General features: G+C 42.9%; 1 protein-coding gene across 1 annotated transcript in view; it reads left to right on the top strand.

Annotated features, from left to right (window-relative positions):
- The window catches only part of LOC126176357 (LIM domain only protein 3-like), a 1143263-nt gene extending 1130371 nt beyond the window's left edge, over positions 1 to 12892 (top strand). Inside the window, exon 7 of the mRNA XM_049923511.1 lies at positions 12623 to 12892. Coding sequence (XP_049779468.1) covers positions 12623 to 12892 — 270 coding nt within the window. The remainder of the gene's footprint in view (positions 1 to 12622) is intronic.
- The last annotated feature ends 1025 nt before the right edge of the window (positions 12893 to 13917 follow it).

Below are 13917 nucleotides of genomic sequence, written 5' to 3'. Positions count from 1 at the left end.
CCAAGATAATCATTTCGGGGATCGCATTCTGGCCCTGGTGTACCCAGAGGCTACTGGCATGGGCCTCGACTGGCCGCCATGTTTTCCGTATCCGAACACATGCGACTCCTTTTTGTACGCCTATGTTAAGGGCAAGGTGTAGAGCAATAACCCCCAAACCATTACTGAGCTGAAAACAGCCATTCAGGTGGTCATCGACAGCATCGGGGTTCCGACACTTGAGCGGGTCATGCAGAATTTCGCTATTCCTCTGCGCCACATCCTCGCTAATGATGGCGGGCTATCGAACATGTCATAACCTAAACCCGAATATCTGTAGTGACGTTTTGTACGTTGGATAAAGTGTGTGCGCGCCGTAGTCTGTTACTAATTTACGTATTTTTTCGTATGGTTCAATAATTGTCACCCTGTAATACCGAAAGGCCGTGCGATTGCGTGTGGAGAATTCCCACTGAATGCGAGTCCAGTTCCTTGCCACTGCTCCACTTCGCTAGGTCGCTTGTCGCAGGCATTTGTCTCCCGTTATTGAACACTTTGTGTCGACCTGATTCCCGGGAGGGCGCCTTTCCGGCGCCGAGAACTCCGTCAACCAATAGCCTCGATCGCTAGCTGAGCAGTTTTAAGACGTGTGTCATCTCCGCAGAAGCTCCCCCGACGCCCGACGCCCGGCGTCCACTCTGCTGATGGCGGTGGCCGGACGCCGCCGCCCCACTCCACCGTACCCTACCCTGCCCTGCCGCGGCCCCAGCCCTCTCGCCCGCTCCTCGTCCAGGGCAGGCCGGAAGGAAGGACTGCCGACCCTGCCGCTGCCGCTGCCGCTGCCGCTGCCGCTCGCCGGACATTCCTATTGCCCGGGGCGGCTCCGGCGCTCTCCAGCAAATCACGGCCCGGATTGATAGCCCGTTTTGACGTATTATCGGACGGCGGGATATTGGCCAATAAAAATGCCCGGCCCTCGCAATCGTGATCGCATTTCGCCGTATATTGAATGTACGTCTGAATGTTTTACGCTTCCTCCGCGGGGCGCCGTATTTTCCCCCTGACTCCGCTCTGGACGCTCTCTCCTCCTTCCAGCCGGAAACGGTGCCCCGACTCCCCTGGAGTCCAGGCAACAAACGCTCAGTCCTTTCCCGGCAAATATTGAACATTCGCAGCGGTACAAAAGGGCGCCGCCTCCTCAGCTTTTTAAAAGTGACATGCCTCCGACGTGAGTGGCTTGATGCGAACAATAAACAGTAATCAGTCAAATTCGATTATTTCATGCTGCATACTAAAATGATGAAAGAAAGATCCTTTATTGTATGATTAATATGATAGCGGAACAAACACTCGTAGCAGTTACTTCTGTAAAATATCTGCGAGTATGCGTACGGAATGATATGAAGTGGAATGATCATATAAAATTAATTGTTGGTTAGGCGGGTGCCAGGTTGAGATTCATTGGGAGAGTCCTTAGAAAATGCAGTCCATCAACAAAGGAAGTGGCTTACAAAACTCTCGTTCGACCTATACTTGAGTATTGCTCATCTGTGTGGGATCCATACCAGGTCGGGTTGACAGAGGAGGTAGAGAAGATCCAAAGAAGAACGGCGCGTTTCGTCACAGGGTTATTTGGTAAGCGTGATAGCGTTACGGAGATGTAAAGCAAACTCAAGTGGCAGACTCTGCAAAAGAGGCGCTCTGCATCGCGGTGTAGCTTGCTCGCCAGGTTTCGAGAGGGTGCGTTTCTGGATGAGGTACCGAATATATTGCTTCCCCCTACTTATACCTCCCGAAGAGATCATGAATGTAAAATTAGAGAGATGGAGGCTTTCCGGCAGTCGTTCTTCCCGAGAACCATACGCGACTGGAACAGGAAAGGGAAGTAATGACGGTGGCACGTAAAGTGCCCTCCGCCACACACCGTTGGGTGGCTTGCGGAGTATAAATGTAGATGTAGATGTAGATTAAAATGTCTTTGCCGCAAGTAAAGCATCCAAACCAGTCAATCACCAGAGTGAACCAAGGTATTTGTAGAGGCCAGGCTTGATTCCAAATCTCGCTCTGTCAGCTTAAGGGGATTTTAGGTTTTCATCATATTTCGATAGATTAAGGTTTTATTTAAGTACTCTGAAAAGGATTTTGCTGAAAAAATTTTTTTCGAGCATTTAAAGAACATTTTCCTACCACGTGTGTTTCTGTGCCACCCCCACTTTTCTCTCACCCACTGTCAGCCCACCCACTGTCAGCTTTAACGCATATGGAGGTGCTGTTATCAGCCAAATAGAATGTGTAGGCCATGTTCAAAAACATTTGGGAACAAGGCTGAGAACACTAACTGTTGATATGAGAGGAAAAAAATTAGAAGATGGAAAATTGTTGATAGGACAGGGTCGGTTAACTAAAACTGAAATAGAAAACTTGCAGGTATACTATGGGCAGGCACTTAGCAGAAATAAAGAAAATATGGAGGCAATGAAGGGAGATGATGATAAGCCATGTCATGGATTGTTCCATTAGGAGAAAATTTGTGGTGCAAATACAATAGGGCTCAAGCAACTGGAGAATCTTATTCTCACCAGCATTCTCTTCCTGCCGCTGTTATTACACCAATTAAACCTATTTTCACAGACTTGGCTCATTCTGGCCTTTAAGGAAATGTGAGCATGGGCAGGCACAGAACCCAAATGAATGTTTCAACAGCATAATTTGGAACCGCCTTCCTAAACCTGTATTTGTAGGCATGCATACAATGAAACTAGGAGTTCACGATGCTGTTATTACATTCAACTGCGGTAGTACTGGAAAGTGTTTATTGAAAATTCTGGGAATTAATGCTGGTGAAAATCTGATCACTGGGATGCAACATTGCGATAAAATAAGGATACCCGATGCAGACAGGTCTGCATCTAATATAGCCAAGAAAGAACGACAAACATCCAGGAAGGTGAAAAAGAAGCTGGAAGACCTGCTAGAGGCCAAAAAAGGGCCATCATATGCAGCAGGGTAGTTTTAATTAACTGTAAGTAACAAATTTCAAAAGTTTTTTTTAAAGTCAATTTCTCGCAAACTAAAATTTTCAGTACATATGCCCCATTATATCAGAAAGTATCATAGATAAAAGAATGAAATTTTCAGACACTCTGCATAATATAAAAAGCCACCTCTGCTACTACATTCATTAATATTCCCTCATTAGGAAGCTCACAAAAAATATTTTCTGCAGAAAAAACTTAATATTTTTTGTTAATAAATTTAACAAAGTATTTCTTAAAAAACTATAAAATGGATGAAGTAGATTTTAGTACAGTTGACTCTATTCGCATCATGTAACATACAGTAAAAATATTAAGGTCCTGAATCAAATAGTTTTTCAGAAATGGGTCAAATACTTGACTAAATTAACGTGGGTCAGATAGGCAGAGTGTGGTTCCCTTAATATAGAATAAATCGTTTCCAGATTTTTGAGAGAATGGAATCTCAACCGGCTTCGTCCGTTTAAGTGTTGTATTATGTTGTATTATGTCCCAGAAATATTTAATGCTGACGTCGTTCAGGCAGATTTTAACACGAGACTGCTAGAAGCGTTATCAACCTGCGTCTTTCCTCTTGAGTCTTACAGAATTCCTTCTTCACCCTTCCTTCTGCAATTATTGGACGTAGTAAGAAGCTACTGAACAACTGTACATAAGAGTATGAAGCTACTTTTCAGTATCTCAACTTTTGTTAACAAAATGGTTCAAATGGCTCTGAGCACTATGGGACTCAACTGCTGTGGTCATAAGTCCCCTAGAACTTAGAACTACTTAAACCTAACTAACCTAAGGACATCACACACATCCATGCTCGAGGCAGGATTCGAACCTGCGACCGTAGCGGTCGTGCGGTTCCAGACTGTAGCGCCTTTAACCGCTCGGCCACGCCGGTCGGCTACTTTTGTTAACAGTAAATTTAGTTTCGAAGATCAGTTTTGTCCTATTTGTGAACATCAGTACCGTAACACAGATCGATAAGCTGCACCAGTTAGGAGGTCTCACAAAGTTCAAAAGTGGCAATGGCTGGCACGGTATTATGCTTACAGAATCATCACCAAACACTGACTAACGAAATACCGAACATAGAAGTTTGCGTGTTTACAGCTGGGCACCTACTGACATAAATGTTCGTATTTCAACTACCTGTCAGTGGGCTGCCTGCTGTTTTGTGCACGAATCCAGTCTATAGAAGCACGTATTACAGAAATTACAAAATGCTAAAATATAGCAGTATTATATTGTAGATATTGACGTAAAAAAATGCTAACGAAAAAGACAGAAAATGTGAAAGATACAAGGATTCGATAGACAGTGAAGTCCACTAATTTCACTAAAAGCTGTACAATTAGAAAATGACCAAATAATAGAGGTAGGTTTCAACGTGCATGAGTTTTCCAAAACTTTTCGAAATCGTGAGATTTTCTAACTCGAAAAATTAACACACTAACATATTATTTTTGTGAAAATAGATATTTCTGATAACAGGAAAACTGGGCTTTAAAATTTGGAAAAGAATTACCTTTTAAGATTCGAACGTTCTAGAACACGTAATTTCTGAATACGAATGATTTTCGAAATATAAATTTTTTGAAAAACTAAAACGTTTCTAGAAAATTGGAGAATGTGGGCTTTTAAATAAGCTAGTCAATATTAACACCAACTATTTTTAGCGGTGTTGAATTTTGACGTACACGTGGTCAGCAGGTCTCGTAAAATTATGAAGTTTTCTTTAAAGAAAATATTCCCATATGAATTACTTTGGTCCTTTTGTATACGCTTTGTATACGTATGTATTGGAAAATAGGGGGAAAAATTTAAGCAGTAGAATTGCAGTGAATAGAACTATCTCACTTTGCTACATCTGACTCTCTTATAACTGCAGAAATCGCTTATAAATTAAATGCGATTCATTACATATACCTTAGCCACGATAAAAATCAGATGTCTTAAATATCCTTAATGTACAGATTGCAACAAAACAGCCGGCCGGAGTGGCCGAGCGGTTAAAGGCGCTACAGTCGGGAACCGCACGACCGCTACGGTCGCAGGTTCGAATCCTGCCTCGGGCATGGATGTGTGTGATGTCCTTAGGTTAGTTAGGTTTAAGTAGTTCTAAGTTCTAGGGGACTTATGACCACAGCAGTTGAGTCCCATAGTGCTCAGAGCCATTTGAACCATTTTTTTGCAACAAAACAGCCATATAAAATGCTAAGAGCAGGGTATTGGTCGTGGAATCAAGCAAAATTTCGCACATACCCACAGGTCGGAAATGCAACGTCTTAACAGATAGAAAATCACCGAATAGAGCGCGGAAGTGTGTGCACTGAAATTAATTTGCCCTAGCTAAGAGCTATTGTACTAAATAGCATAGTTACTTATTAAATTAGTTGAAGATAATACTATCATCTTAAGAGTCAAAACCAGCAAACTTTAAATTCCTATCCATGGTTGCTTACGTTAGGAGCGCATTTCATGTTTATCGAGTAAAGCTTAACTATTAAATCGACGCTCATTAAGTCTGCCTCCGTAGCTGCACGGCCAGCGCTGTGGCTCGCTTACCGAAGTAACCTGGTTTCTATTCCCGGCCGCATCGAAAATTTTTCTCCGCTTGGAGACTTAGTGTTGTGTTGTCCTCACCTACAAATCTTCATAACTGGCATAGCTGTATGGGACGTCCCGAAAGCAGTTGAAAAAAACTAATAAGGGTCGTAATTCCATCAGTTTAAGATAATGAGCTGTACTGCAGATGTGTTTATCTCATGATTTTTAAGCACAATATTAAATAAAATATTAACAGCAGCGCATGTATTTACAGACAGATTTAAATTTTTAATATAAACAATTGCGTCGTTTGTTGGCGACAGAAAATCTTTAAAAGTTCCACCTATATACCGTGCTCGGACATTCTGTAACAACGTGGCGAACGGTTTGCCTGGCTGTCCGAAAATTGCATTTTGGCGATGGAGCCTTATCCCATCTATAAAGAGAACTTCTGCGGAATCGGTGCGTATCCTGCTAATCACACTCTACATTCTGCGCGTTTGGTCGAAAGCTGGGGGTTTCTTTCTTATACGGGGGAAGTTCAGGCAATGTGGAGGGCAAGCATCTGTCCAGTCTCGTTCCCATCTCGTTCCCATGTACTGCAAGGTAATCGACTTTTGGTACTATAAAGCGCGATGTTACTAATAATGAAATCTAACAGCTACGTATTTTAATACACAGGCAGCACGAATGAACTTTTATTCCAACAAATACAGCAAAGCAGTGATTGTAATTATGACAATGGTGAAAAAGAAAATTGAAATTTAATTTTAAATGCTATATATTGCTGCTTCCAACATCTGTACATCGAAGAAACGATTGGCGGACTTTCTCGAAAACAACACAGTAGCAGCTCATTTCACAAAATCGCACTGCTGGACCCATGCAGACACATCCACCGGACCAAGTTCCGCCCGCTCAACGCTGATTCGCTATCGTTGTCTGTCCATAGCTCCACAGCGGTGCACATCCGACCTAAGGTTATCCTCCACAATTCGAAAGCGTCGTCTCGCAGGACTGAAAACGTTCGTGGACTTGAAGCTAGTGATGTCCACGTTCCACTGCATTACGAAGCGTGAAAGGGAGAATCTGTCATGTCACATATGTTTCCTTTGAGGAGGGGAACGTCGCAAATGAGACGCAGCATCGGTTTTATGTCACGAGCACAACTTAGGAGGCACCATATTATATTAAGACATACGGAGTTGACTCCGTGTTTGGTGGTCTTTATGCTATAGTATAGGTTTTATGAATATAAGCTATTTCAAAGTACCAGAACTTTGAGGGTCTCTAGAAATCTCGTCGTGTTAGTTACGAATTGTTATAATAAAATGACAGGCACCTACAAACCGGTAATTGGAGGCTTCCTGCATTTGATGCTTTTTGTGTTGTAACTTGCGAGCTGTAGAAGTATACCGTCTCAGATTACGTCACAATGATGATTTATCAAAAGCGCGTCGTATTTGGTACAATTTGACATAGTTAAATACCAAATAATGACATTGTTATTTACAGCCTTTAGACACTGCATACCGTGTAACATATTCAATGCTGTAGCGTATTTGCTAGATTTGTAAACCATGGCCGTGCGGGGTGGTCGAGCGGTTCGAGGCGCCATGGCACGGAATGCGTGGCCCCTCTCGCCGGAGGTTCGAGTCCTCCCTCGGGCATGGGTGTGCGTGTTGTTCTTAGCATAAGTTAGTTTAAGTAGTGTGTAAGACTAGCGGCCGATGACCTCAGCAGTTTGGTCCCTTAGGAATTAACACACACACACACATGCGTAAACTATGTAGAGAAAGCTAGTAGATTCGTGTCAAACCACCTCCAACTTTTTTTTAAACTTTCGTTTCCTAAATGATTCTGCGACTTCTTTGTTAATTTAACAGAAGTGTTATTTGCAATAGCCGATGTTATTTATTGTAAATAAAGTATTTGCTGAAGTTGTTATTGCATAGACCAAGCATCGGAATGTTATCACAGTGGCCACATCGACGAGTCCAGGATCTTCTTCGCGATCTTCCGCTCTTCTTCGATGATTACTGACAGAGTTAAAGCAGCTGTTTGACGTGCACCCAGTTTTGTAAACAAACTGTATGACTAGCGCCAGATGCGGCCGACAGCTGCCACTAGAGAGCGCTGTTGTCGCAAATCACGATGAGGATAACATTCCGTTTCAGACCGTGTAGGGGCCACAGCGGATGCCACGTCTGGCACACTTCCCTGGCTTTGACGTTATTATCGCATTGTTTCTCTCCACCCAGCGTTCCGGAGCAGAAGAAGGTCTGCGAAGAGTGTCTGAGAACAGTCCTGATACCCATATAGAAGAAGGGCCACAATAAGATGTGTGACAGTTATAAGGGCAAGCTTCTAATAACGGCACCATACAAAAACTCCTAAACACAATTAGCGAAACCCTTTACTGAAAAGCAGCACCGTTTCAAGAACGCTCTTGGAGCGATTGTTTGCTCTCAATGAAACGTTTCACCCAGGAGAAGCGAGAGCTCAACTTAGAACTCTACACTTTAATTATTGACAACTCAGAAGCATCTGGAAAAGTCCCAAGACACAAACTTTGGAAACTTATGACAGAGACAGGCTACCGACATTGTCCAACAGCAATCATAACGAAAGTGTACAAAAGTACTGCCATTTGTGTGAACAACTGGGAGTTTTTCAACAACAGTTTCATCACGATTTTCGTGATAATGGAACTGCACGGTGCTCTAAAGGTTACTTAGTACATTGAGAATGTGCCAGTGTATAATATTACGATCTTCAGCGATCGTCGTTTATTTTTCCACCCAGAACATCGCCAATATGCAGAAGGCAGTCTTTTTTACGGCTTGCAACGTTTGTTGTGAGAGGTGTTTTTAATCCCTCCTTGAGTTTCACAAAGGAGTTTATTCGCCAAGCATAATTAGTAACGTCATGTTACCATGTTACTATAACGGATACACACCATATAGTGCTTTGGTTGGAGACTCGTTAATCCTTGCTCTGGTTATCTTCAGGGCAATTACCAAGTCATCCGTCTCCATCTAGTAAGGCTGTACATTAGGGTGTCTCTTACATGGCTCTTTTAAAAGGTCTAATAATTTTTCTTGTGCTATCTCTCTGCCCCTACGTTAGTTCCATTCCACGTAAGAATGAGCTGCTTGAAAATCAGTGGGATAAGGGGAACGGTACCCCTTGAAAATAAAGATAAAAAAAAAATCGTTGACTTTTCAAAATTCATTTTGATTCATTCATTCACCAGGTAAAACAGGTAAGTTGGTACCTCAGTTTCCTTAATTGAAAGTGATGTTACTTTCAGGTCACCTAGGTCGGATGACGTAACGCATCCAACATCCCAATTCAGGTAGAAAGAGGACGAAACGAACTGTCGTTCCTTTTTACGACGTAACGTGGTCCAACCCAGTCATCTTTCACGTTCGACGTAAGACAGGAGTCGTAACAAGTATAACTTCGTCAATTGTTTTATAGGAGATAACGTATTTGCTCGCATATTACTGGCATGAAATAACTGGAAGTTAACTGCCGTTTGACTGTGTGTAAACTTTTCTTTTCAAAAATATAAGGACAATCCTTTAAATACCACTGTACTGAAGTATATAAAAAGTTTTTGATGAATCAAACGATTGAAAGGATAGCCGAGGTTCATGTAAGGAACGGGCCACCATTTATCAGTGCAAATTAGCTTCTGAGTGAGCAAAGGCATCCTTGGGAAGGTGAGAGAGTTAATCGAAACTAAATTCATTCAGTGCTGGTAATTTTACGCATATTTCGGTCGTTAAAAAAACTATGGAAAAGAGAAGTCGAAAGTTAATGAAACATGCGCTGACAGGCTATGTTTTAGAATTAACTATGATCTTTCTTTCAAAGTACTATCTCGTGTAGTACATTCTCCATCTCCGAGACCTATTCAAGATGATAGGGAAACGCTATTTATGGTTTAAAATGTTTATGTTCGTGATGAATTTGAATTACGACCAAAAATGATGACACTATTTGTTATATTTGTAGTTGTCTGCTATGTTGCCGAAGCCTTTTCTGAAAAACGTGTGCTTCTTCTGAAGCCAATGTGCATTCTTTCAAAACTTTTAAAAATATCAGGTTGTCGATCGTGATATCTGATGTTTTTCTGCAAAAACTGAAATATTCATTTACGAATTCTGTCTCCTTTCAACTTAGTTACCCTTCATCATAATCAGGTTCCAAAGTTTAAAGTGAAACTATTCAATGCATTCAATAGTGAGAAAGGATAATCAGATGGAAATAATGAAAGGGTTCAAACAGGAATCAATAAAATAACATAGTTTCAATAATAGATTTTAACTGGTCCTTATAATAAAATAAACGTATTTTTACCAGATTTAACTTGAGTTCCTTAAGATAGAGTGCAGTAGTGGAACCTAACTGCATCAGAAGATGGGGCCACAGGGCCTAAACTGCAGAGTGTAATGTGTAAAACACAAGTATTAGTGACTGAAGCCGTTATTCAATATATTCAGTACAGTCACATCCACTCTGAGCTGAAAGTTGAAATGATCTCACTGAGAGATTGTATTCTTGAAGTTAATACATAAATGTTAATAAGTAACTTAACTGTGGCTGCACTCATGTATCACTAGTTTTGTTATGATGAAGTTACTGTACGTGCAGTAGCTTCAGCTGCCCTCACATGTCTGCCTGTCCGGATAAGTGTAGCGTGTGATGTGCGCTGGCCCACTCTCCCCCTCCCCTCCGCATCCTCCTTATCCTAGTGCACTATGCAGCAGCACAGACACACAGCAGTAATGAAGTGCTTTTTTTTCAGATAAAAAACAAACACACTTTTGAGTTTATAATACGAGGGGCGTTCAATAAGTAAAGCAACACGTTTCTCTTCTCGGCCAGTTTGGGATGAAAAAAATTGGGAATTTGTTGTGGACTATTCCTAGTTCAGCCCGTATAATTTCGTGAAATTCGCATAGGTGACTGCACTATACATAGTCTTCAAACTGGCGTCTGTAACGAAGGTGCGTTCCAAGCAGAGAGCGGTCATTACCTTTCTTTTGGCGCAAACCAGAGCATCGAGGGTATTCATATACGCTTGCAGAATGTCTAAGGAGACCTGACAGTAAAAAAAAAACCGCGGTGAGTCGTTGGGCGAGGCGTCTGATATCATCGCAACAAGGTCGCACAAGTCTGTCCGATCTTCCAAGCGCCGGCAGGCCGCAACACAGCTGTGACTCCTGCAATATTGGAACGTTCAGACGATCGACGGATCACAAACACCTCGTTGCACAACTTGACGTCTCTGTTGGTAGTGCTGACACTCTCGTAAACCAAATGAGGTTCTCAAAGATGTGCCGGCTGGGTGCCTCGCCGCCTAACAGAAAAGCATGAAGAGCAATGAAGGACCTTGTGTGAGGAATTGCTTGCACGTTACAAGGCTCATCGTGGCAATTTCTTGCCAACATCGTCACAGGTGTTCAAACATGGATTTATCACATCGATCCAGAAACAAAATGGCAATCTATGGAGTGGCGCCACACCACTTCTCCTACAGCCGGGATCTCACACCTTCCGACTTTCATCTATTTGGCCCAACAAAGGATACGCTCAGTGGGAAGCAGTACGTGGATGACGGTGAATAATACAGTGTAATGGAGTCCTGAATAAAACCAACCTGCTTTCAGCAAAAAAATTGTTGCATTACTTCCTGAACATCTCTCGTACAACCAAAGAATAGACACAAGACCCTCTCCAGCAGAAAATTTCCTTTGCAGAACTCCACAGCCAAAGTAGAGCCCCACATAAGCGATCGCTGGTCATCAATGTGTTGATGCGTCGACACACTCACGGCTTGACTCAAAGCACAGTGCTGGAGAGCCGCATACTCTCTCCCGCACAGTTGCGGCAGGCGCTTTAATTTCTCTTCAACACCTTACTGTCTTCACTTGGTGAGTGACGAACAGCATATTCAGTTCCAAGCAAAGAGCTTCGTTGTTAAAACATTCAAATGGTCCAAATGGGTCTGAGCACTATGGGACTTAACATATCAGGTCATCAGTCCCCTAGAACTTAGAACTACTTAAACCTAAGTAACCTAAGGACATCACACACCTCCATGACCGAGACAGGATTAGGACGTGCGACCGTAGCGGTCACGCGGTTCCAGACTGAAGCGCCTAGAACGCTTGGCCACACCGGCTGGCGTTAAAACATTGATTTGAGCAAACCACAGCTCAGAATTAATAAAATAACATTTTATCAATAATGCGATTCAACACGTTTGCTGTAAAATAAACACATTTATGTCTGTTTTTATTTGAGTTCCTTAAGAAAGCTTTCGGTAGTGAAACCTAGATTCACCGGAAGACGGTGACTGTGGTTTCTGGAGTTAATACATAAATATTAATAACTTACTGTTAGCTGTGGATGAGCCTGCATATCAGTAGTTTTCTTATGATAAGTAATGGTGAGTAAGCAATCTACTGTACGTGGCTGTTCATGTAAGCATGTCTCATTATGTGTGGTCGATCCACTCACCCCCCTGCCTCAATGCACAAGGTAGTGGTACGCACAGCGTTGGTGCTGAGTGGTGGGATGCAGAGGGGCAGGAGAACACACCCGTGCATCAGCTATCGAAGTAGCTAACATTGAAAAATTGTGCACATTATCCACCTAATTTAATGATTTTTAACGTTTATTATGTTCAATAACCTAAAAAATGTTCCATTTCGTATTTTACCCCCTTAGAGTTTGAGTCTCCCACCCCAACGTGTCCTACGTTCTTCCTCAGGGTTCATCAAAATCGGGTGAGCTATTCGGTAGCAAAAAAGTAACAGACGAACACACTGTCGCTATGAAACTAATATTAATTATATTAAAAGTTTTTTGTTAATTATTTCTGAAGAAGATATTATTGTCCAATGGATACAACCTACGAAGTAGCATAACGAAATAGTGGTACTTGAAACGTAAGAATTACCCCACTGTACATTCTATGACTACCTACTCTGATATTCAGTAGTAGTTTAGTTAATAAGGGCACCGAAGTAACGCCTGTGTGTTTGTGGCAGCCGCCTACGACGGGCGCCGGGGGCGGCCACCTGGGGCGGTCAGGGGTGCTGCCCGTGGTGGGCGGCGCGCTGCCGCCCCTCTGCGGCCTGCCCGGCGCCAACGGAGACCTGGACCGGCGCGCAGCCGCCGCCGCCGCAGCAGCAGCAGCCGCCGCGGGCGCCGGCGACGCCGGCGGCGGGGGCGGCGGGGGTGGAGGCGGCGCCGCCCACGCCACTTCCAACGGCTTCCTGCCGCCCGCCGGCGACCCGCTCGCCTTCGACTCCAAGTGAGGGGGCCGCTGAGCGAGGACGCGGACCCGCTCGCCTCCGAAACGTCCACTCCGTCACCCGTCTTCTCGCGCGCTCTCCGCGTTGCGTTCCACGTAAGACTGCAGACGTCTAGTGTCGCCCAGGCACTTCGATCTTTCATCAAATGCTTCGGTCAGAATTACTGACAGAGTTGCCATAGCGTACGGCTACGACGCCGTCACTTGTATTCTCAGCGATAATCGTTCTCGAGACTTCCTCCACACGAGTAAATCATAAATCGGAAGCTTTACAACCACTTCCTGCACGCCTCTACAGTTTAGATGGTGCGCCAAGTAAACCACTTTGCTATAACTCCTTTTCTCAGTTTTCCTGTACTATTTCTTTATGTAGAAGAAATCCTTGGCTTTATTACGTTGATAATTTTCAAGTTACCTCCATCTATGTACAACTGAATAGAAAAGATTTTATATCAGCACATTTGTTCCGCCCTTACTCTTTGAAAAGGCATCATCTGCTGCCTGAAATGTTTACGTACTTATGCCTATACCATTTTAATACACACACTAAGCACGGTACATACATTCATATTAGAAACATTCTGGCAGTTTTTCACGTTCTATAGCATAGTAATGGACAATATTTTTGCATACAAAAATTGTAGGCGCTGTTCTACATGTGTGTTTGGTTTTGCTCGTTTTATGGTTTTAAACTTTTTTTTTCTACCGAATGTCGTTTGCACAGCACACTTAGTACATGAACATAAGTTTTCTGGATGCTCTGTTTTCAATATTGTTGCCAACATTCGAATGTGTTTTTGTGATATATATGGTGTGTGTGTGTGTGTGTGTGTGTGTGTGTGTGTGTGTGTTGGTATATATTTATGTACAGTTTGGTCCTCATATGTACACGTGCACATTTTTTTAAAATTATTATTTCATTTCTTTTATGAGATTTAGCAGAGATATGATGTTGGTATGTGTCTGGTCGTTTATTTCCTTTTCTACAATCAACCAGGCACACATAAACACCAACTCCCTGCTAAATCT

This window comes from Schistocerca cancellata, chromosome 3, assembly GCF_023864275.1.
Source record: "Schistocerca cancellata isolate TAMUIC-IGC-003103 chromosome 3, iqSchCanc2.1, whole genome shotgun sequence".
In the NCBI taxonomy this organism is placed as follows: Eukaryota; Metazoa; Arthropoda; class Insecta; order Orthoptera; family Acrididae; genus Schistocerca; species Schistocerca cancellata.
Note: the sequence above shows the minus strand (reverse complement) of the source record. Positions and strands in the feature narration are given on the sequence as shown.